Source organism: Mycteria americana, chromosome 1 (assembly GCF_035582795.1).
Source record: "Mycteria americana isolate JAX WOST 10 ecotype Jacksonville Zoo and Gardens chromosome 1, USCA_MyAme_1.0, whole genome shotgun sequence".
Lineage (NCBI taxonomy): Eukaryota > Metazoa > Chordata > Aves > Ciconiiformes > Ciconiidae > Mycteria > Mycteria americana.
Window position 1 is genome coordinate 56,995,023 of NC_134365.1, and position 21,276 is coordinate 57,016,298.

The window sequence follows — 21,276 nt, forward strand, 5'->3', positions numbered from 1 at the left end:
ATGGTAAACGTTTGGGAAAGGGAAGCTGGTGGTGGAGAAAAAACGTATTACTGAACTTTCACAGGAAGGCACAACGGACTTCCTCAGTATTCCCAGTATCTACCCTAATTCTGCATTTTTCTTAAAGCTGCAGCAAGTATTCTAAGCTTCCATGAAGTAAGGCCTACTTGGTGTAGAGAAAAAACGTGACGTACAAACCCAGATATATAAAAAGCACTTCAGATCTGTTCTTCCAACCTAACTGCTTTTCAGTGCCCCGGGTTTCCATTAATGCATTTCCCCCCTGGCTTGCTTTCTTACACCTAGGTGCTAAAATTCCCCGCGTAACGCTTTCCCGAGCTGTCCCTCCGCCCCTTCTCGTAGGTGTTCACTGCCGGCCTGCGTGACCACCCTGGTTCCACTCCCACGGAGAACTCCACACTCCCCCTCAGCCCAGCCTCGACAGCCAGCCCCTGCCTGGCGGTTAAAGCTTGGCAGCGCGCATGCGCTAAGCCTGCGGGAGGGCGGGCCCGCTGACGGCGAGGGGGCGGGGCGATGCGCCACGTGACGGGAGGGCGGGCGCCGTGGCGCGAGTGGGAGCGGCCGTTAGCAGCCTGGATCTCGCCGGTGCCGCGGTGCAGCCCGGTCGGCTGGCGGCGGAGCTTGCCAGAGCCGCGGCGATGTCTTCCATCGCCTCCTACGAGAGCCTGGTGCACGCCGTGTCCGGGGCTGTGGTGAGCGAGCGAGCGGGTCGCGGCTCGCGCCGCGGTAGCCGTTGCGGGCGGCGCCGGGTGGGGGGAGGGGGCGTCTAGCTTGGCGGCGGCCGTTGGCGGTGGCGGTGCGGAGGGATCTGGCAGGGAACGTGTGCCCGGGCGAGCGGGGAGGAGGGGCTGGCGGAGCGGCCTCGGCAGCCTGGTGGGGGGCGCCGAGGAGGTCGTGGGCCGCCTTAAGCCTTTGTTTGACTGAGGGGCCGCTGGCGGGCCGCGCCTGAGGGGCGGCTTCGGTGGGGTGCGGAGACGGGGAGCCCAGGGCAGTGCGGGCGGGCAGGCCCAGCAGGGCTGGGGCAACCTGGCTGGGGCGCTGAGGCGTGCGTGGCCGTGCTCAAAGCCTTCTCGGTCACAAGAAGAGGATGCGGGGTGAGGGACTCCCTGACACCAAGTCTCAGCTCCGCCACCCATCCCGCGCGAGCAAAGCCCTAGTTTTGCTCCTCACTAGTTTTGGATGGGGGATTTGATAAACCTTGAGGCTGGCTCTCTGCCTGAGCAGCTGGAGCCTCCTGTGAACCCGATAAGAGCTGCAGCTGTTCTCCCTTAGAAAGTGAGCATGTAAGCATCGGAAGTTGGCCGTCAAATTAACTATGAAAATGTAAGCCTCCCAGAAGTTAAGGTAGAGGGACAACACTTCAGCTGTGTAAAATAAAGAGTTGTACTAAGCATCCGCATTCTGCGTTTGTTTTATAAATACAAGTTATGAAGGGTGAGGTGTTAATCAAAACATGAAACAAGTGCAGTGCAGCTAGAGGAGGTTTGTATAGGTTATTGAATTGGATTTTTCGTGACACTTGTAAATTAAAAAGAAGTGTTTAGTTTCTGTAGATTTCCTAGTATGCCCAGCCCTTGAATGAATGAGTGCTAGCTCTGTAAATAGCAAATCAGTCTTGTACTTCCAACAGATTAAGAGTTTTAGCACAATGTAGCATGTTGGACCAGGTGTATTGATGGATTTCAAGCAAGCTGGTGTAGCTCTACTCTTGGGTTATTCCAGACTGGCAAGAACACCTAAATATGTATTTTAGCAATTGCTGATCTACTGTTCTGGCAAAACTTCCTGTTCTAATTTGATTCCTTAAAATAACTCACAATGTCTTGTATAGGATGAAAGTCACTAAATATTATTGAACAATAAAGGCTGATTCTAAACTGGCCTGCCAGAGAAAGCAAAAAAAGACTCTAAAGGTTGTTTTGTCTTTATCATAAATAAACATGGCATTATTGTCAGTGTTTTAAGTCTGCTTATTTGTGCATCAAAGGCAATGGGGGTTTTGTTTCCCCTTTCAAGAAATGGAACTCTCTCAAATGATCTCATTGAAATACTGCTCGCTCTCCTTTTGCCTGGTGTGCAGAAGTTGGTAATACTTTCTAGCCCTCACTGTTAGCTTCTCGCTCTCATATACAGATCGCTATAATCAGGCTGTGCTCCTGAACAAAGTTTGTGGTATGAACCAAACTTATAAATCCAGCCATAAACTTGAAACGCATGGTAAAATGGTATCTTAAGTCCCTTAGTGGTGTTAATTAAGTTAATAGAAATTCCCTGTTGTATTTAAAGATGCTTATATCTCTGCTGCCATGATGTTCCTGTGAAGAAAGATGGAACTTTTTGGAGTTATTGGACTTCTGTACCCTTGTGACTTCCACTTGCTGTCACTAATATGATAGACAGTTTAAAGCTCTGGAGCAAGAATTTTTTCCTAAAACGAGGTGGCTTTTTTTTTTACTGCCTTATGCTGAAAACCTTGATTTTTTTTTTTTTTTTTGGTTATAGTAAAGATGAACTCATCGATTTAGAGATTTGTTTGCTGCTGTAATGTATAAATTTTGGCAAGATCTTTGACATGGGTGCTAACTGTTCTGATATTGTCTTACCATTTCTTTAAATTATTCTAAAGCATGCTAATGTGCAGATGTGATGCAAGAATTAAAAAAAAAAAAAAAAAGAAAAAGCAACCCATAGAACTGTGCTGAGGTAATGAATCAGAAGAACATGTCAGATCACAACATGATAATTTTTGTTTCTGTTCTAATATGGTGAAAGTTCATATATCTTCTAGGCTACCTAGTCAAACCTGAGACAAATGAATAGTTTTGTGAGCAGCAAAAAAATCAGTGCTTGATTTCCTGTGAACTTTAATTGAATTGCATAAGTATTCTTTAACTCTGCATAATAGCTATAAAGTAACCTTCCTGTTACAAAAGCTGTAGGAATGAGAATTTTATAGGAGTGTTATGGCCGTAGTCAAGCTGCTTGTTTGGCTCTGAATGTTGGCTGACAACATAATTTCTTTAAATATATTTTTAAATTTTTTTATTATTATTATTTTTTAGAAAACCAATCTTCAGGCTGTGGTCCTGCACAGCTCTTCCTGGCAGCAGTCACCTCAGGCCATTCGTTCTGGCTGCTTATTGCCACCGATCTCAGCTAGTGCACAGTTGTTTATGTGGTGCTGTGGCTGATCAGGGAACTGATCTGACTGAGGAAGTAGCCCAGTGGAAAAAGTTATTTTTCAGCCAGATTAGTTTCCTTGTCTGTGTCATCGTGCAGGTGCCCAAAATGTTATGCCACCAGAACGGAGGAGGCAGGGATGCAAATACAGTTGATGAAGAAGAGCTGGGATTGCTTAAGCCAGTTTGTACATGTCCTAGTGATCATTCAGTGATAGCATGACTTGACTTGGCAAACTGCCGAGGTTCATCGCTGACAGGGAGGTGGTGGGAGGGCAGACAGCAAAGCCTCACCCTTTCAACAGTACGGGGTCATACGCTTTATCGTATGTACCTGCAGTCAGTAATATGAGTTACTTTCCCTACTGATCTCAACTCCAATTCAGTAAGGAATCTGAGCCCATGTCAAGAGTTTTTGTTGCTGGGGAAAGGGCTGGTCCTGCTCATCCCTCTCCTTTCCCTTACTTCTAGCCATGAGATCCTGTCTCCTTCATATGATGCATCTGGCAGTCTTCTCGCTATGTAGTTGAGTTGTTCCATTTATAAACCCAGGAGAAAAGTAACTCTGTTTTTCTGAGTTTATTTCCCTCAATTTAGCAAAAGGAGGGGAGAGGGTACAAATTATTTTTTGTTGGCAGCAATCTGTTAGATCAGCTGAATTATCTCATGACATTCTATTGAGCTATAGCTTCATGTATGTTTTAAGCCAGTTTTAAGAAGCCTGTAAGGATCATTGTGTGGGAACGGTTCAAAGCTGCGCCAGGGGAGGTTTAGTCTGGGCATTAGGAAGCATTTCTTTACCGAGAGGGTGGTCAAACACTGGAACAGGCTTCCTAGAGAAGGTGGTTGATGCCCCAAGCCTGTCAGTGTTTAAGAGCCATTTGGACAATGCCCTTAATAATGTGCTTTAGCTTTTGGTCAGCCCTGAAGTGGTCAGGCAGTTGCACTAGATGATTGTTGTAGGTCCTTTCCAACTGAAATATTCTATTCTGTACCTTGTGTCCATGCTTTTGTACTGTGTGCCACTACCCCAACTATTTCCCTGTTTGTGTTTTCTGATTTTGAGTGCAGTGTTTGTGTTGCTTTATGGTGGACTGCACTGAGAGTAGGTTTCAGGATAAATCTTGCTTTGAGAGGGTGGAAGCAGGGGAAGGCTGGAACGTGTAGTGACTATGCAGTCTTGTGGCTGTTTTGTGCATAGGTGCGTGTAACTGTTTCAGGTTGGCTTCTGCATTGCTGTAATGCAGCTGTCATTAGGAGGTATATTTTGGCTCTTTCTGGCACTTCTTTTTGTGCTGGTACTAGCCTAACTGAAATTTATTTTTTGTAAATTTTTAGTCAGATGGGTTCATTAATCCTACTTGCTGTCTAGCTGTGTACACAGTAGGTACTGAGAATGAGCAGACATGGGACAAGTAGGTGGGAGAGCAGAACTAAGCCTTTTGGCTAGAGCCCAAACTAAATGGGTTAAAATAACCAGGTAATTATGGCCAAGTGTTTCCTTTCATCTGCTACCTGGTGTTATGAAAACTGGAGAAACTTAAGTCTTGTTAAGACTTCAACCAAGAGTTGTCTTAGTGAGGAAGCATCGCCTGAAGAATAATCCTCTGTTGCTGGTTGTAGGGATAGGTCCAAGCAGCCTGCTCAGGAGCCGGAGTGTTTCCAGTGGCAAAGCTCGCTTAAATGTGTGGCATAACATAGCTCTAGAAAAGTTCAAGTCAGACTGTATAGTGTGCTTTAAACACAGTGCTTGTCTGACTTGCGGTATCACAGACCTTCCTGCCATTTAAACAGTTTGCATGGCTACTAACTGAAGAGTGCCACAGCTTTAGCAGCCACTTGATGCATTTAATACTACCATAGAGTGTTAACAGGTTTACACCAAGCCAGGGTCTTTTTGAGTTAGATGTCTTTTCCAAAAGCTGTGCAATATTAATGCTAGAGTACTAAAGAATGAAGAGGCTGAATGGTGGTGGAGAGAGAGGAAACAGCTGCTTGATAAGGGCATTTGCAAATACAGTATTTAACCCCATTGTAAAAGAGAGCGGCTGCTGGCTTTTCCATTTAGAGGCTTTAATGGTTGGATTGCACAGGAAGTGAACAGAGTGTTGGATTCACACGAAGTGAATCTGGTGACATCTAGGTCATGATTTAATTGGTCATATATAACTCAGGCCACAGGGGGTGTCTTGGTAGGCAGGTCTTTATTGCCTAAATTGGAATTTAGTACAATGCTAGAGTAAGTCCTGAAAAACTTGTACTATCAGTTTTTTAATGAACAAAAGTCTTTTGTTTTTTTTTTTTCTTAAGTCGAAACAAGGTTATTGTAACACAACGGTTGCTTGTGTCATTTTCTTTCTTTTTTTATAACCAGAAATTGAGTACTGAGGCTAATAGGAGGTAGAGAAAGTGCAACATGTTTGTCTCCTGATACCCACTTTGTCACCTCTCAGACTTCAAAAACTTTGTAATGGTTTTCATTTTAGCTTGATCTAATACAAGAGAAAAAACTTGTTTTCTAAGCGTGTGACCAAAAAACACTTCAAAAAGACATTGTTACGTATGGAGTTTATCCCCTTTTTAAACTTATTCAGTACACTGGCTTCTGGGTGAGAAGTGAAGGGCTACAAAGAGTCTGGCAGGCATCTGTACAAGCAACTGATACACTATATAGCCAGTTTATTTTGTTTTTCAGGGCAGTATGACTGCAATGACTGTATTTTTTCCTTTGGATACAGCTAGGCTTAGACTTCAGGGTAAGTGTCAAACTCTAGTTTCTTTGTACAATGGTGTTTCTGTTCATCTTGGCTTGGGCACTTGTAAGGGTGGTTGTAGGGGGACCTATCTTGCATGAACAGGAATCTTACTTGTGTAACACTAACATGATTTAATCACTAACACCATTTTTCCAGCTGAAGGTAATTCTCCCTTTTGAAAGTATTGGGCAACCTTTTAATTAGCTGAAAAGGCTGTGTAATATGTGGCTAGACATGGCTTTTAAATGGTTATCTAAGACCAAAACCAAAAATAAAGATGTGAGATTACACAGGATTACATTTGTGTGTTGCTGCTTTTGGCTGCTGAGAACACTTCAAAATGCAGGGGCAGTATCATGAAAAACTAGTCTACAGTTATTCCTGAGAATGGTTTAAAGGGAAAAGCCAGGGTTAGAACTAGGAATAGGAATGTCTGATACTTACAAAAATGCAATCTGGGTACAAAATTTGTTGTTCTAATGCTCTATCTCCCAATCAAAAGTCACAGAATCACCAAGCACTTTAGCACTGTGACTAAAGTGTTATTAAGAACTACAGGGAGACCATCAGCCAGGTTGTCAGAAATACGTGGTTGAGAAATTAGTACCATATTGCTGTTGAGCAGCTTTCAACACAGGAAGAGACAGTGTTTTGCTAAGGTTTAGCTGTTTGCAGATTAACTATAAGAGATTGCTCTGCTAGTGGTGCTAGTCTGGAGTCCAAGGTACAATTTTGAGAGCAGTCGGGCAGGCCCAGTTCTAGTCTCTTACTTATGGTGAACCTACCTTCAGTTCATGTCACAACTATCAGGTTAGGAATTGGTAACTGCAGATACTCTGGTGTCCAACAGAACCTGCTAGTCTGGGGAAGAATGAACAGAGGAAGTAGCCTTAGCAAATGAAAATAAGGAGATACTTTCTGGATTTTCTGCAGAAGTAAGGAACGTCTGTCCTTTATGAGGAAGAAGAAACATGTTCTTCTGGAGTATGTTCAGAATAGGAAGGATAAAGAGTTGAAAATAAGTGCTAAAAATCAGAATAATCTAAAAGTTTGATTCTTCTGTTTTCTAGTTGATGAGAAGCGGAAGTCTAAGACAACACCGGCAGTCCTATTGGAAATAATCAAAGAAGAAGGCCTGTGAGTAGATACTAATTTTGCTCTTGTCTTCATGTAGGCAAGCTCTAAAACTAATTTGAATTTGCTGTTAAAGTGGAGTAGTTAGCCCATGCAGACAGATTTTTACTTTGAATTAAAATTTCTTCATATAAGTGTGATATGACTTACATAATCTTATGTGTTCATCTTGTACTAATTCAAATTAACTTTCTGGAGCACCTTATGCCATCGAGCTGTTCAGTGATGTAACTGTGCCTCCATTAGGGAGGTAGCTATGCCCCTCAGAAATGCAGGTTTGTATGCAAATGTACCTTCATGTGCCTGATAAACCAGCTTCGTCTGCCTGGATTCTTGGGTGTGTCCATTTCTCATAACCAAGATGAAACTCTTGGGCAGCTGAGCCACATTCAATAGGAGAATTAAGACATGTTTCCCAGTTGGAAGTCTTTTCTCCTCCTAAGCATGTGGAAGTAAACAACAAGTGATTTTTTTTATGCTGATGAGATTGAAGATCTATCTAAAAGCAGTTAACTTTCAGCAGTGCTGTGCTTTATTTGCCACACAATCTGAGCTGAGCTGGCTGGGAAAAACAGTTGTATGCATGTCCTTGTTACAAGTATTTTCTTAAGTGAATCCCTGGAACTCTTACGTAGACCAGAGGTTCCAGGACATTGACGTTGACAAAAGTTTAGCTTGGCCAATAATGTTTTGCCACCTTTGAACTTGAGCAGTTGGCAGCTGTACACAAGTACTTCTCTGTCAGTTGGTGATCTCTTTTGTTCACATTCCCGCATTACATTTGTTACATGAGGGTGTCAAGTAAATGTCAATTTAAAAAAAAAAAGTAAAAAAGAAAATTAAGAGGTTAACTGAAATGGAGAGACTGCAAAAGTGGTCATCCTACTTTTCCTGTGGAACAGCAAAATCAGTAATTCTGGCAAGAGGTAAACATTGTTTCTTCCAAAGGTATTGGCAAGGCCTGGCTAAGCAGTGCTACTAGTTTTAGAGATGAATAAAAAAACCCAACAAAACCCCAGAGCAAATCCAAAATCTGTGATGTGAGATCGTAAACATCTTGTTCGCATTAGTTTGTAGAGTCTTGTCTCGTATTACGCTTCTGTGAGACTGCTTTTCTCATTTGGATGTAACATGTAAGCAAATAGGTTTAGCTAATGGACTTTCTGTGGAAGTTTATCAAACAGCTTTGCTTTCTTCCCTGTGCTTTCATCCTTTTCTAGGGGATATGAAAGGTGTTCACTGGTGTACAGTGAGTTCTTCTCAAGGTTGCTGTTTGGAACACAAACTTAGGTTTTATTTGTGTGCAGAAGGATTTGTATGTGAATTACGGATGCTAGCACTGACAACTTAAGTCATTAAAATAAACTCAGGTTTTTGTCATAGTTCATGTTTTGTACTGTAAGATGTTTCCTTTAAGAATTTCTGATGACGATTTTCAATAAATCAAGCAAAACCAAACTAATACTCTCAGTTAGAGGACATCGTCCCCAGAGGGCGTTTCTCCCCCCCCCCCTTTTTTTTGGCAGCACAGAAGAGATAGGTGATGCAAAAATTGCTTTAATTCTACTCATGACTAACTGTATAGTCATGTAATTAATGCAATTAATTTGTAATTGTAACTGTATGGTTAGCTAAGCCTGTAACTTCAGAAACAGTCCTAATAACGCGGTGTATTTCCAGCTACATGGGAGGGAGAAGCACTTGTTGCATCAGAGATGAAAACCTAGCATTTACATCATAAGAACAGTCAGATGCTGCATTTACCAGCCTTGCATCTTTTAAGGATCCCCAAGGAGACCATATGTTCTGTATATTCCCAATATTTTAATGAATACTAAAGAGCGTCCAGGATTACTGCTGGTCATTGAGGAGATTTCTTATGCTCTTAACACGATACTAGTTCTCTGTCTGGCCTGTGCAGCTTCAGTGAAGGTGCATGTCATTATCCTTTTTGGATGTCTTGTAGAACATGCTGGGGATGTAGGGCAGTTGTTGACGTGTCCCTGTTTTACAGGCTCATCAGGCCTGTCAGAGAAGGAAGCCTTGTTAGTCAGCTGTTATGAAATCATTCTTAAATCAAGATAGATTTAGATGATCCACAAACAATGACAATTATTCACAACACCTAACAAAAATAAGATGCTGTGAATCATAAGAGGGTATTCAGGTTTTCATCTGTGATTAAGCTAGTTAAATTTAAATAGGTAATGTCTTTTTCTCACTTACCTGACTGATTTGCTGTAGACTTTACTGCAAGGCATTTATTAGAAATTCCTCCCACCTGCATATCTCACGCCCCAGGTTGCATCCTTTGGAAGACTCTCCTTGGTGGAGTATATTAATTTCAGTAACTAGTCTTCCATCTTTATATTTTACGTGATAATCTAGACAGATTTTTTTTTTCCTTCCTTACTCTATTTTTTTTAATTATTATTTCATATTGAAGTAGTAGTTGTCTTAATTTTTTTTTCCAGCTGTGTTAAGCATTGCTTTGTTTCCTTGAAGATGTGAGCACCTCTTTACTGGGGTGTTATCTTTTGTATTGGGCTGACAACTCTGTTTCTCAACAAAGATGGGAATTCTCCTCATGCCTTGGTATGTTTTAGTATATGGTTTGAACTGACTGTATCAGTCTGTATGTTAACATACATACTTCAAACATATATTCATCCTCTGGATGTTTGTAGTTCATCACTGGCTGTTCGTAGAGAGCAAATATGGTGGTAATACTCACTTTTGGAGTGAGTGAGCCCCAAGCTTCTCACTGTAGAGCCCCAGCTGTACCTCTACAGCTCCTTTTCAATGGAATTATTCCTGATTACTATAATTTATAAATATAAGTGCTTAATATTTTTTATGGTACAGTCAGGAGTTTAGTATGGTATGATTTGTTACTGTTAATGATAGAGACATATTTAGTTACTATTGTATGTGGTATACAGTATTGTATCTCTGGGACCCACCAACATGTAAAATCAACCAGATCACATGAATACTTTGCTGATGCCTTACCATGACTTTTTCCTCTCCATTAGGTTGGCACCATATCGAGGATGGTTCCCTGTTATCTCCAGCCTTTGCTGCTCCAATTTTGTTTATTTTTATACGTTTAATAGTCTTAAAGCTCTCTGGGTCAAAGGTCAGCATTCAACCACTGGAAAAGACTTGGTTCTTGGGGTTGTTGCAGGTAATGCTTAAAAATTTAAATTTTGTCAAAAATGTATTTTTGGTGTGTTCTATCTAATGTTTTTCTTTATGAAGTCCACAGGAGGTCACACTGAGTGCTTACACCTCCCACTGCATGCAGACCTGCTTCGTTGTACAGCTCTGTTTCTCTTCTCTGTCCTCCCCACCTCCCCATGCGATTAACTGTTCCTGTTGTGAATTCTGGCACATAGCACAGTGCTGTTGCAGTCTAGCATTTTATTTGTCTGGTGTGTTGTTTACCATGGTATCTAAGCATCATCTTTTAGATGTTGAAGACAAGTGGCAGGGAGAAGTGATACTTTTTTTCAGAGGGAAAGATATATGCCAATTCTGAAATACTTTGATTAGGATAAGTAAGAGCTTTTAATGTAAGGATTTGGGTGCCAGTCTTCAGACTTTTTTCTGGATCGTCATCCGAAAGTGACAGTAAGTTCCTAGATATATGCAAGTATAGGGGGAACTTTATGTTCTCTTTTTATCCCTTCCTCTCATGTGGATGCTACAGTGGCTTCTTTGAAGGAATGATGACACTAGTGGCTTTTCTAGCAAATCAAATGTGAAAAATTACCACTGTGTGCCTGTGTTTGCCTGTACTATTCTACAGGAACAATTGCTCATGCAACCACACTGAAACAAGCTGATTTTAAAAAACCTGCAAAAAACCCGCCGGTGATCATTTGTGTGTGTGGAGTGTTGTTTACTTTTTGCTAGTCTCTTGTACTTTCAGTGTCTAGGCACAATGAATGGCTGAATAGTTGGGGGAAAGTAAGGAAAGGAATTCTTAAGTTGGCTTTATCACTGGGGGAAACTTTCTTATAATTACATTCTGGAATAAAGGCTACAGAAATTAGGGTAATAGCTTGTCAGTTAAATGACTTCTTCAATGCCCATAGTTTTTATCCTTATAATGGAATACTATATGGTATAAATTGAAAAATTCCACTTGAGGTGTTTACTAATTCTCCCTACCCATCTCTCATTCCTCCTACTGGTAGCAAATACAGATTGGAAAAATATATTAAAAAAAAAAAAATTACCTTTCCAGTCTGGAAAATAAAGTTTTACCTCCTTTAACTGAGTCTGGGTGAAAAATTACAAGTATATTGTGCTCTAACCTGTTGCTCCATAATGTAATCACCTTGACTTTGGTTAAGAGAGATTAATGTGGCTTGCCTTTTCTAGTGCTTGATTTTGCTCAAAACTTTTTTTGAGAGCTGATTGTAGTCCTTATGAAGGATATTGAAATATTATGTTTATATTCTGCTTTTCTGAATCCTCTTAAAGGAAAAGAAAAAGAACAAACAGGCACAACGTAGGTAGTAAAGTTGCACCTTTTTCAGATTTACTGTTCTTGATAGTGATAGACTGTGTCCATCTCAATATAGTGGAATAATTCAGTCTGTCACTCAGACTCCTACCAAAGCAGCCAGTGTAGAAGCAATTGCTAATTTCTGTGATGCAGAAATATTAGTAAGAAAGATCAGAACCTTGTTTTTACATAGTTACTTCACAGTAACTGCCTCAATCATTACTGAACAGGAAAGACCTGTACCAGGTGATTGCAGAAGTAATATAATCCTTCTCCCTGTTTAGAACTGTACTTTGCAATACCTGTTTGTTGCAGCCTTATGTGTGTTTGTCCATTTTTCCTCCCCCATCCTACTTTCTGATACTCAACTTTCAAACTTGGCTGTTAGGGTTTGTAATTGTGTGTAATCTCTTGGCACTTCTAAGCCTCACTTAAAATATTTGCAGAATCCTGTGTTTGACACCTTAAGCGTACTTAGTGACTCTAGAAACTAGATATTCTTTTGGCAGTGTAGGAGCTCTGTTGTGGTAATCAAGCTGCATGCATTTATCTGTCTTGATCTCTCCTCATAAAATAATCCTTAGAACCTTGTCACTCTGTTTCTTTCTGAAAGTAGGCAGGCAGCAAGTCATCATGGAGTGAAGTAGGGTGTGAAAAAGTGGAGTATCTTGTGCTCCAGTGTGGTGTAGTATGCAGCAAAGTAACAAGTTCACTTCAGATTCCTCCAACATGTTCATATTTGGTCTGTTTTGTTGTTTGGTGTTGTGTGTGGTTTTTTGGTATGTTTTGTGTTTTGTTTTGGTTTTTTGGGTTTTTTTTTTAAGTTTTGCAGAGGAGTAGCAGAAATGTCTTCCCACTGTGTGCAATCTGCTGACAGCTAATTCATGGCGGAGCTGTGGGGGGGATACCTGAAGTAGCTTGTTACAAATTACCAGTTTACTTTTGCAGTTATGCTGTGTTGATTTTTTTTTCCCCCTCTTCTTACCAGTAATTTCAGTAGTGTGTGAACTGGGGTAAAAGGGGATTAAAAAAACATGGGAGATTTTCTGTTTGCAGCTGATTTTTTCTGCTGTGTTTTGCATTAGGTGTAGTGAATGTCCTGTTGACCACTCCTCTTTGGGTAGTGAACACACGTCTGAAGCTGCAGGGAGCAAAATTTAGAAATGAAGACATTGTACCAACCAATTATAAAGGCATAATAGGTAAGCACCTGTTGTCTTCAACCAAAGAGAAGTTCATTAAATGAAATATATTAAGGACTCTGAAGTTTGAAGACTTTTATTCATGTAACCAATTTCACCCTGGAATCTCTATGCTTCCCTATAACTTTGAGTTTTACAGGAAACTGGACTTGGCCATTTCTGGTAGTAATAAAGAGTTTGTAGTATGCACACCTGTGACTAAAATATCTTTTGCAAAGGCTGGTATCTTATACAAATCCTGGAGTAGTAGTGAGCCCAGTGAGGTGGTAGCTGGGAGACTGAGTTTGGACAGATAATCTGCAAATTAAACTTCACTCAGCTTAATCTCTTAATCATCCACATGTTCAGGCTGTCTTCCTCTTAAATAAGTAAATAAATATTGTTGTTGTTTTGAAGAAGGTTTAGAAGACCTTAATGTTGATGCTGAGCTTGTACTAAAAAGAGCAGGGTGTCTGTGCAGATGATAAGCTTTGCTTATGTTAATGGTGATGTGAGCAAGAACCTCCTTTGTCACTATTTTTCTGTTAACTTCCAGATTGGAATGGAAGATAAAAAAGTTGCATAAAAGACTGCAGTGGATTTTTATACACTTTGACTATTGGGCTTTAAGTGTAACTTTTCTACAGTCATAATTTTGTACTCAAAATTCTAATGATTTTTTTTTTCCCCACCTTCTCAGATGCCTTTCATCAGATAATACGAGATGAAGGAGTCTTAGCTTTATGGAATGGTACTTTCCCCTCCTTGCTGCTGGTCTTCAATCCTGCCATACATTTCATGTTTTATGAAGGCTTTAAACGGAAGCTTTTGAAAAAGCAGCTGCAAGTGAGTATATTTTGAGGCCAGGAGATGGACACGCTCTGTTATAAGACGGGTTCTTTGACATGTGTTACTTGAGCAAATTCAGAATTGTAGGTTTGGTTTTGGTTCTTGTATTTTTGAGGGTTTTTTTGAGTTAGCATATCTTCTAAAAAAGATCCATCATCGTGAAGTGAGACGTGAATCTTTCATGTCCCTAGGAAGGATATTCCTGTGATGAATTCCTCTTCCTGTAAAAACAAAACTGCACCTCTTGTCCACATTTGTTTAGATTTGTTCACAGGTCTTGATTTAAAGTAGATATTTCAACTCTAATATATCTGTTTTATAAGTATGTATGTACAGACTGTTTTGAAGTCACCTCTTAACCTTTCTCCAATAAATAAAGTATATGGAGCCTTTGAAGTATTACAGATTTGTTCTGGACCCTGTCATTTTAATAACACTTTTTTCCTGAAGCCCTCAATTTTTCAATATCCCTTTTCCAAGGGTGGACACTAGAATTGAACATAGCATTGCAACCATACCTCCCCAATTCTCTAAATAGAGGTAGAATCACTTTTTTGTCCCTGCTTTATAGTCCCCTTTATTCTTTTTCTTTTTTCTCTGTATCAGATAAAGCATCTCACCTGAACTCATGTTTCTTCTATCTTCTAGCAAATTGAAAAGCATTTGTGTTACATTTTAAGATAATTTAATAACATATATGTTTAAGCTGCAGTGCTTTGCTGTTAGTTTGTGACTTTAGAATGCATTTGGCTGTATTAAAATGTTAGATCACATCGTTATGTTACAAAGCCATCTTGTTTTTTCTCAAGACACAGTGAAATTATTTTTACATGAGATTTTGCATCATAAATGAGGCTTGGGTTTTTTACCATCTTTAGTCAATACTGCAGCTGTAGCACTCTATTTGTGCCTGATGGATCTATCCAGTTACATTATGGATAATACATTGTTTGAGTGATGAGCTGAGCTTCCCTCTGCATGGTTATTTGCCTGTTGGCTAATTGCTGTATTTATTTATTGTGTTTCTTTTAAATTACTTAGTTCTACCTTAAATTAGGGCATGTTTTGTCCATGATCAGTGGAGAGGGAAAATACTTTTTTCCCCTAGCAATGGTTATTTTTATTTTGGACATTTTTCTTCCTATTGATCTTTTCCTTATTGTCTTAAGTATATCAAATTGACTTTTTAAAGATGTGCATGTGTGTGCATATTTCTGATTGCAATCAACATATTTTGCAAATTTGGAGCATGTTTTGATATGGGCACCTATTTATTTTCAGTGATGAATTGACACTGTTAGACTGAGATGCACCGTAATCAGCTTAAGCTGTAACAATCTGTTTGGTGCATTGTGGAACGCTGTGGGCTTTGGAGGTGAGGATGGGCTTCCAGCAGGTGTTCTTAAGTAATAGCGGATGAGATTTTTAGCCTATGTCATCAAGATGAAAATTCTGCCTGATAGTGTAGTGATTATGTCTCAGGATTATACAGTGATGTTCAAGGAGTCTTTCACTGTCACCTTTTCACAAGTGCTGTGCGACTTGTTAGTTTAAATGTTGCAAAAGCTGAAATGCTTATTGATTGATGGTACATTTAAATGCTACTTCCCTATCCTTTGTTTACTCTCGGTGCTTTAAATTGGTCTAGTTGTATGGCTTTATTTCCACTATGTTTTAGTAACCTAGTTATAGTGAGAAATGCAAAAGCTTGTGGGCAGGTAGAAGTTACAAATAAACTTGAGTTGTGGGAAAGTAAGTTGGTTGAACTATAACTAACTCTTTAAAATGAGAAGACCCAGAGACTTCATGAAATGTTTATGCCAAAGATACTTAGATAACCTGGTAGCAGGTACCAGTACAGAATCCCCAAACATATGGGTAACTGGCGGTTTTGGTACTATGTTGAAGTAATACGTTCTTTATCTATTGAACAGCTCACATCTTTGGATGCTTTTGTCATTGGTGCAATAGCCAAAGCAGTTGCCACCACGCTCACTTATCCTCTGCAGACAGTACAGTCCATTCTGCGGGTAAGTAATAATTTCATTTCAGTGTAACTGCCTCTGACTTGTTCTGTATAATGCAAGTCCTGTTCATATGGCTTGTTTTCCTTTGTGTTAATGAACCCATCATTTTGGGAGCTCCTTTTGCACAATGCAGGTCACTGATAAGGATTCCTCTCTTCTTTGATCCTGTACTGACAGATTCTGATAGAACTTGGTATTATTGGTGCACATTTGTTTCAAGTAGCTGGTAGGATTGATAACATAATGCATTGGTACAGTGTCTCGCAGAAGCTGATGCACCATACTGCTTTTAGGCACTACAAAAATGTAGATTTATTTCTTTGAATATAAATAGAAAATGTGTCAAGTGGGAAGGTAAAATTAAATCATCTAAACCCAGTTTGTTTCCAGATGACCTAGGGTAATCCAAAAAAAGTTCTATTCATTGGTTTTGTTTTATTTCGATGATGGCCTGACCTTGTCAGTAGCTGGAATGTGATTCATCAGGGGAAGATGAGCTCCCTCATAAATAATATCTTTAACCACTTGCCTGGCCTTGTACGCTAATTGTAGCGGTAATGGAAACACTTGCATTTATCCTCACTTGCAACTTGTACGTATGCTGGATAATGCTGCTATCTTCAATATGTACCAGTATTGTTGTAATATTGAAACAAGACAAACCTGGGGGGGGAAGAGCCCTGACCATACATAAGCAAGCATATTGTAGTTTAATTTTGGTGCTTTTTAATCTATTTTTTTAAGTAGTTTCTTGATGATTTTTCTAACAGTTAAATATTAATAAATGTTTCCACATGAAATATAATGCTATTTTCCTAAGTAAGGAGAAGCCATAACTTGTGTGTATGGTAAAGCCATTATATATGTTCTAAAACTTGTATAAATCTGGAGAATTAGTTGATTATTGAACGTGAGCCTTCCATGCTAAGGGTATCACTTTTCAGACTTGTCTAACGGGGGATTTTTCTTGTTAACTATTAATTTGGAAAAAGTGATTTTCATGCAAGTTTTGTAATTATTTTAGTTTTTCTTCTCACTAATTAGTGGGCTAAATGTGTTTTGATTTTTTGATAGCCTGTAAAAAGATAGTTTGGATGCTCTATTTCAGACTAACAGGACTTGAATATATTTACTGTGTGGTTGCTGCTACCTTGAAAAGATGCTAGGTAAAACTTGTGTGCCTGCACAGCTTTCTACTTCACCCTGATGATGCACAAAATGGCATCCACATTGTAGATGTGTCAGCCACATTGCAGTTTTGTCAGCAGTCATTTTTTCTGAAGTTTTTCTAACTTATGATGATCAGCTGAGCTAGTGCCTTCATTCAGTGTCTTACCCTGTTTTAACAGCCTGGACATGTCTCAGGAATTGAACTTAGTAACACAGACTTCTATTACTGAGTGACAGATACAGAAAAACATTTAAGCAAATTTAGCTTTGTTTGGATAAGTTGCAACATCAGTCTGTTTTTAATTTGTGATGTGTTGTCTGCTGGTGTGAAGGAGAACTGGAAGGAAAGTTGGAGTGCTCTATTTTAGCTTTAGCGTTGCACAGCAGAGTGCAATTTTCATGGGGCTACATCAAAGTAACAGCTTCAACGCTTGTTCCTTTCCATGGTTGCTATAGAAATGGTTACAATCTTGTGACTATTACTTCATGTTTCATCTGCCTCCTTTTGGCTTTTTGAACAAAATTCTTCTGTCTCTTGGTGACAGTGTCATTCTTTAAAAAAAGGGCAGCTCTGGTAGGTTGTGCTGCCAGCTTGATGTACTAACCAGCTGCTGCTTACTGCTCACCTCAGCTGAAGTCAGCTAGTTCACTGCTGGCTTGCCTGAGCAGTGGTAAGTTGCCTTTCTGTTAGAGCACCGCTAACCATCAGTGTCCTGGTGGTGGTGTTCTTCTTCTCACAGTGACCCACTGTGAAATAAAGTGGCAGATGTGCTACTTCTCCATGCCAGTCCATCCTCTCCCAGTGAAGATGGGGAATACAAGGACCCTGTCTCTAGTTCTGCAGTAACTAGGGGTGAGTTCTTTCCCTTTGCTCTATGAAAGAAGTAATAGCCAGAAACCCTGAACGCTTCTGGCGAGAACAGCAGAAACATGCATCTGTGATATCCGTGCTGTCCAGTTCAAACTTGCAATACTTCGTAATGTGTTTTCTAATCTAAAGCTAGCATTGTTATACTTGATGAAGTTTTTGTCACTCATGCTAAGTGATGTTCAAAAAAATAAAGTTATGAATAAAGGCTTAGTATTTTCAGAAATAACATTCTGCATGAAGTATACTTTGTATAGTTGTGGGTTTTTTTAAACAACTTTTGCAGATTTCCACACAAGCCAATACAAGCTCGATATAATTCATAAAAACTTACACATCATAATTAAGTTCTGTCATCAAATTAGAAGTACAAGACTCTTTTCAACCTTAAACCTTTAGAAACTTACTATTGTTGGGAAGTTATTAGGGTTCTTTGTAGTGAAGTTTCTACACCTTTGCTTTCAACTTTTTGGCAAAGCACTCTTCTTGCTTCCATATAATGAACAGTTATCCTGTGTAATTGATAGTGGTAAGCAGCTTCCAGCCTTGCCATTTGGTATGTCTATCTCCTTTTGAGTCATTAAAAATACATGGCACTGGTGTTGCTCATTATGCACTGAAACTGTTCTTTAGCCCCTGTGTTGGTAAACAGTGAATAAATTATGCCTCTGGGGAAATAGCAATACTGTTAATGTTCTTAGTGTTCCTGGGTGAAAAAGTTCTCTTTAAAACTCAAGTCTCTCTTCGCTAGTGTAGAGAATGCTAGTCCTTTTGGGAAATCGTCTGCGGTAATCGGTGAAGTATTGATATCCTAGGGGAGAAATGAACTTTTTTTCCCCCCCTTGATGAACCTTTGTTTGCAGTACAAAAATAGTCCAAAGGTGGAGAAGAGAGGAGAAGGAAGCACCTTATCCTGGTGTAGTTTGGAAGCCTATGAGTAATCTAGGTGGTGACTGGTATTGTAACTTGGAACCTAGTTAGCAATTTTTTGGGGGTGTGTCTGAATCTTTGAAAATAATCCTTAACATTGACTTATCAATATCAAATGAGTTAGTTGCTGATGACAAGATCGTGGCTTGTGAGCACGTATTTACCTAATAAAGAGAGATTTCCAATAGCATTCTGTTGCTGCTGTTTCCATCTGAGTTAAGACATACAACATGTGTCATCCTGGCATTTTCTTATAATTTCTGAACTGCCTAAATCTGCTTGCATATTCTGCCTACTGTCAATGGTAATTTCTTCAGCCTAAGAAGTAGCAGTTGCCTGAGTAAGTTCTGGGAGAACTCATCCACAGGCAGTTGCTCAAGTTCACCTTTCTTAGCACAGAATTATAATACAGGCTTCAAAAGCTATTTGGCTATGTTGTTATAAATACAAGTGTGGCAACCCTTGTATATTAATAATTCATAGTTGCAGCATGCTGACAGTACTATCGACCTGTATCAGGTAAGAGTATCAACGAATGCTAGAAAAGAAGTTGCTGGAATTGCTAGTTTAACTCTGAGACATAAAATTACAGCAGCAGCTATCATGTCTACTGAAAAACAGTTTGGAGATAAGCAAACGCAGTGAGTAAAAGAGAAGTATTATTTAGTCCAGGTAGGTGGATCAAACAATTTTGGATTCTTCCACAACAGTTCACATGTAAATGTCTTGCTCAAAGACCATCGCTGGGCTGATAAATTTTGGGTTCAGCTATGCAATCTCAATGTAATAATGGTTTGCAGATGCATGAGGCTTTGAATCTTTGTTAAATGAAAGCTGAGCAAGCCAGAAAGAACTTGCTTTAATGTCATATCCCTACTAAGACTCTGCAAATTATGCTTTTGAGATCTTGAAAACTGTTCCCTCCAGAGCAACTGAAAGAGAGCAAATATGGCCATGTGTAACACTTTCTTAGAATCCATCTTAAAACCAAAACAAAGTATTGTAGCACATACAGTTTTAATTCTTTCTGTGTAAATTTCAATAGTGTGAGCTTTGGCCTCAGTTCTTTACTGATGGCTAGTATAACCTGGAAAATGTTAAAGAGGTTTAAGATAGGCTCTCCAGATTTTACACATGTGTTGGGTTCTCTGCCTAGCACCATGGGGAAACAGTACAACAAAATGCTTTTCCTTTTTTTCAGTTTGGACGCCACAGGTTGAACCCAGAGAACCGAACACTAGGCAGTCTTAGAAATATTCTTTACCTTCTTCAACAGAGAGTAAGGTGAGCTTTCTGGTTTTTTCTAACATGATATAGAAGACTTGAGTATTACTAATATGTTGAAAATGCTGGATCTGACTTCTGTTTCTTTTTGCTCCCCCTTAAACTTGACATTTGAGTCAACCTGGTTTTTGTAATATATTGCAGAATAAGTACACAAAACCAAATTCTTCTAAATATCTGTACAGTAAGTGGTATCAATGATATCTATGGATACCAATTCATTCACCTCTCATCTTGAAAAGAAGCAAGTTTCTTGCACAAAAGACTTAACTTTCTGCAGAATTTTTTCTTGAAAATATTATTAAACATAGCTGGCACTCGAGATCAAGAATGAGTTTAAGATTCTTACAGTTGTCATTAACTTTACTTGTGATATTCTTTTTTGTAGTATACTGATACAGAAGGCTATTCACACAGTTTCTTTTTTGTTTGTTGTTTTTTTTTTCCCCACTTCTTAGGCGTTTTGGATTAATGGGACTCTACAAAGGCCTTGAAGCAAAGCTCCTGCAGACAGTCCTTACTGCTGCTCTTATGTTTCTAGTGTATGAGAAACTGACTGCTGCAACCTTCACAGTCATGGGATTAAAGCGTTCGCGCAGACATTGAAAAAGGAACCTATGCCAAAGATTATGGGGTCTAGAAAACATGTTCCACTTCTGAGACCAGGCTGGGTAACAAAGGGTCCTCACTTTCTCTTTCTTTTTAGCCACCTCCATCTCCATTATTTGGAGAAATTTGGAATACTGCTTTATGGGACCTGTTGCCATGAATTCAGGGATAGCCCATTCCCTACTCTTCTGTGGACTCACTGTGTTAAGCAAAGCAGAGACCTTATTTAAGCACTTGACATGAAATTTTAACTCCTATATGATTTGATTTACATTCTTGGCAAGAATGAGTCTGTCTCACTATGCTTTCTTGTTTTCCCTCCAATCATCCTCAACTATTCTTCTGTCTTTACTATCTGTCAGCCACTGGTGGGGTGATTTCATGTTATTTTCCTCGACCTGTGTTTATGTCACTTCATATTTGGTTTATTAAAATAATTCATAAAGAACAAGATTTTTGACATAGTTTTCTTTTAACTTCATGATATGTTTGTGACACAGAATGATAGGATATTGTCCCAAATATCTGGTGGTGAGATTTCTGAACTGCTAGAACATATGTTACCAGTGAGTAGGCATGCTGCCTTCTTGAATCCACCTATATTGAAAATTTTGAATGCAGATACTGGCTAGATAGGAGGAACATAACGTTTTGCTTTTTCAAGTTGAGTAGCTCAAGCTGCTTCAAGAAAATGGGCTTGCTACTCACAAGTACATGATGTTCTGTAATCTGGTTCCTTGTGAGAATATGTG

The 21,276-nt window shown here is 39.6% G+C and overlaps 1 protein-coding gene across 1 annotated transcript; it reads left to right on the forward strand.

Annotated features, from left to right (window-relative positions):
• Positions 1-547: 547 nt before the first annotated feature.
• Positions 548-20,962, forward strand: SLC25A17 (solute carrier family 25 member 17). Its single transcript, XM_075500045.1, has 9 exons — positions 548-713; positions 5,896-5,956; positions 7,027-7,093; positions 10,126-10,277; positions 12,692-12,808; positions 13,488-13,633; positions 15,571-15,666; positions 19,833-19,915; positions 20,374-20,962. Exons 1-9 carry the CDS (start codon positions 660-662, stop codon positions 20,519-20,521), a joined length of 924 nt encoding a protein of 307 aa, XP_075356160.1. The 5' UTR covers positions 548-659; the 3' UTR covers positions 20,522-20,962.
• The last annotated feature ends 314 nt before the right edge of the window (positions 20,963-21,276 follow it).

Coding starts and splice junctions, on each gene's coding strand:
- SLC25A17 (XM_075500045.1), top strand. CDS start 660: ATGTCTTCCATCGCCTCCTACGAGAGCCTGGTGCACGCCGTGTCCGGG. Junction 5,957..7,026: donor AGCTAGGCTTAGACTTCAGG/GTAAGTGTCAAA, acceptor TCTGTTTTCTAG/TTGATGAGAAGCGGAAGTCT. Junction 19,916..20,373: donor CTTCTTCAACAGAGAGTAAG/GTGAGCTTTCTG, acceptor CCCACTTCTTAG/GCGTTTTGGATTAATGGGAC.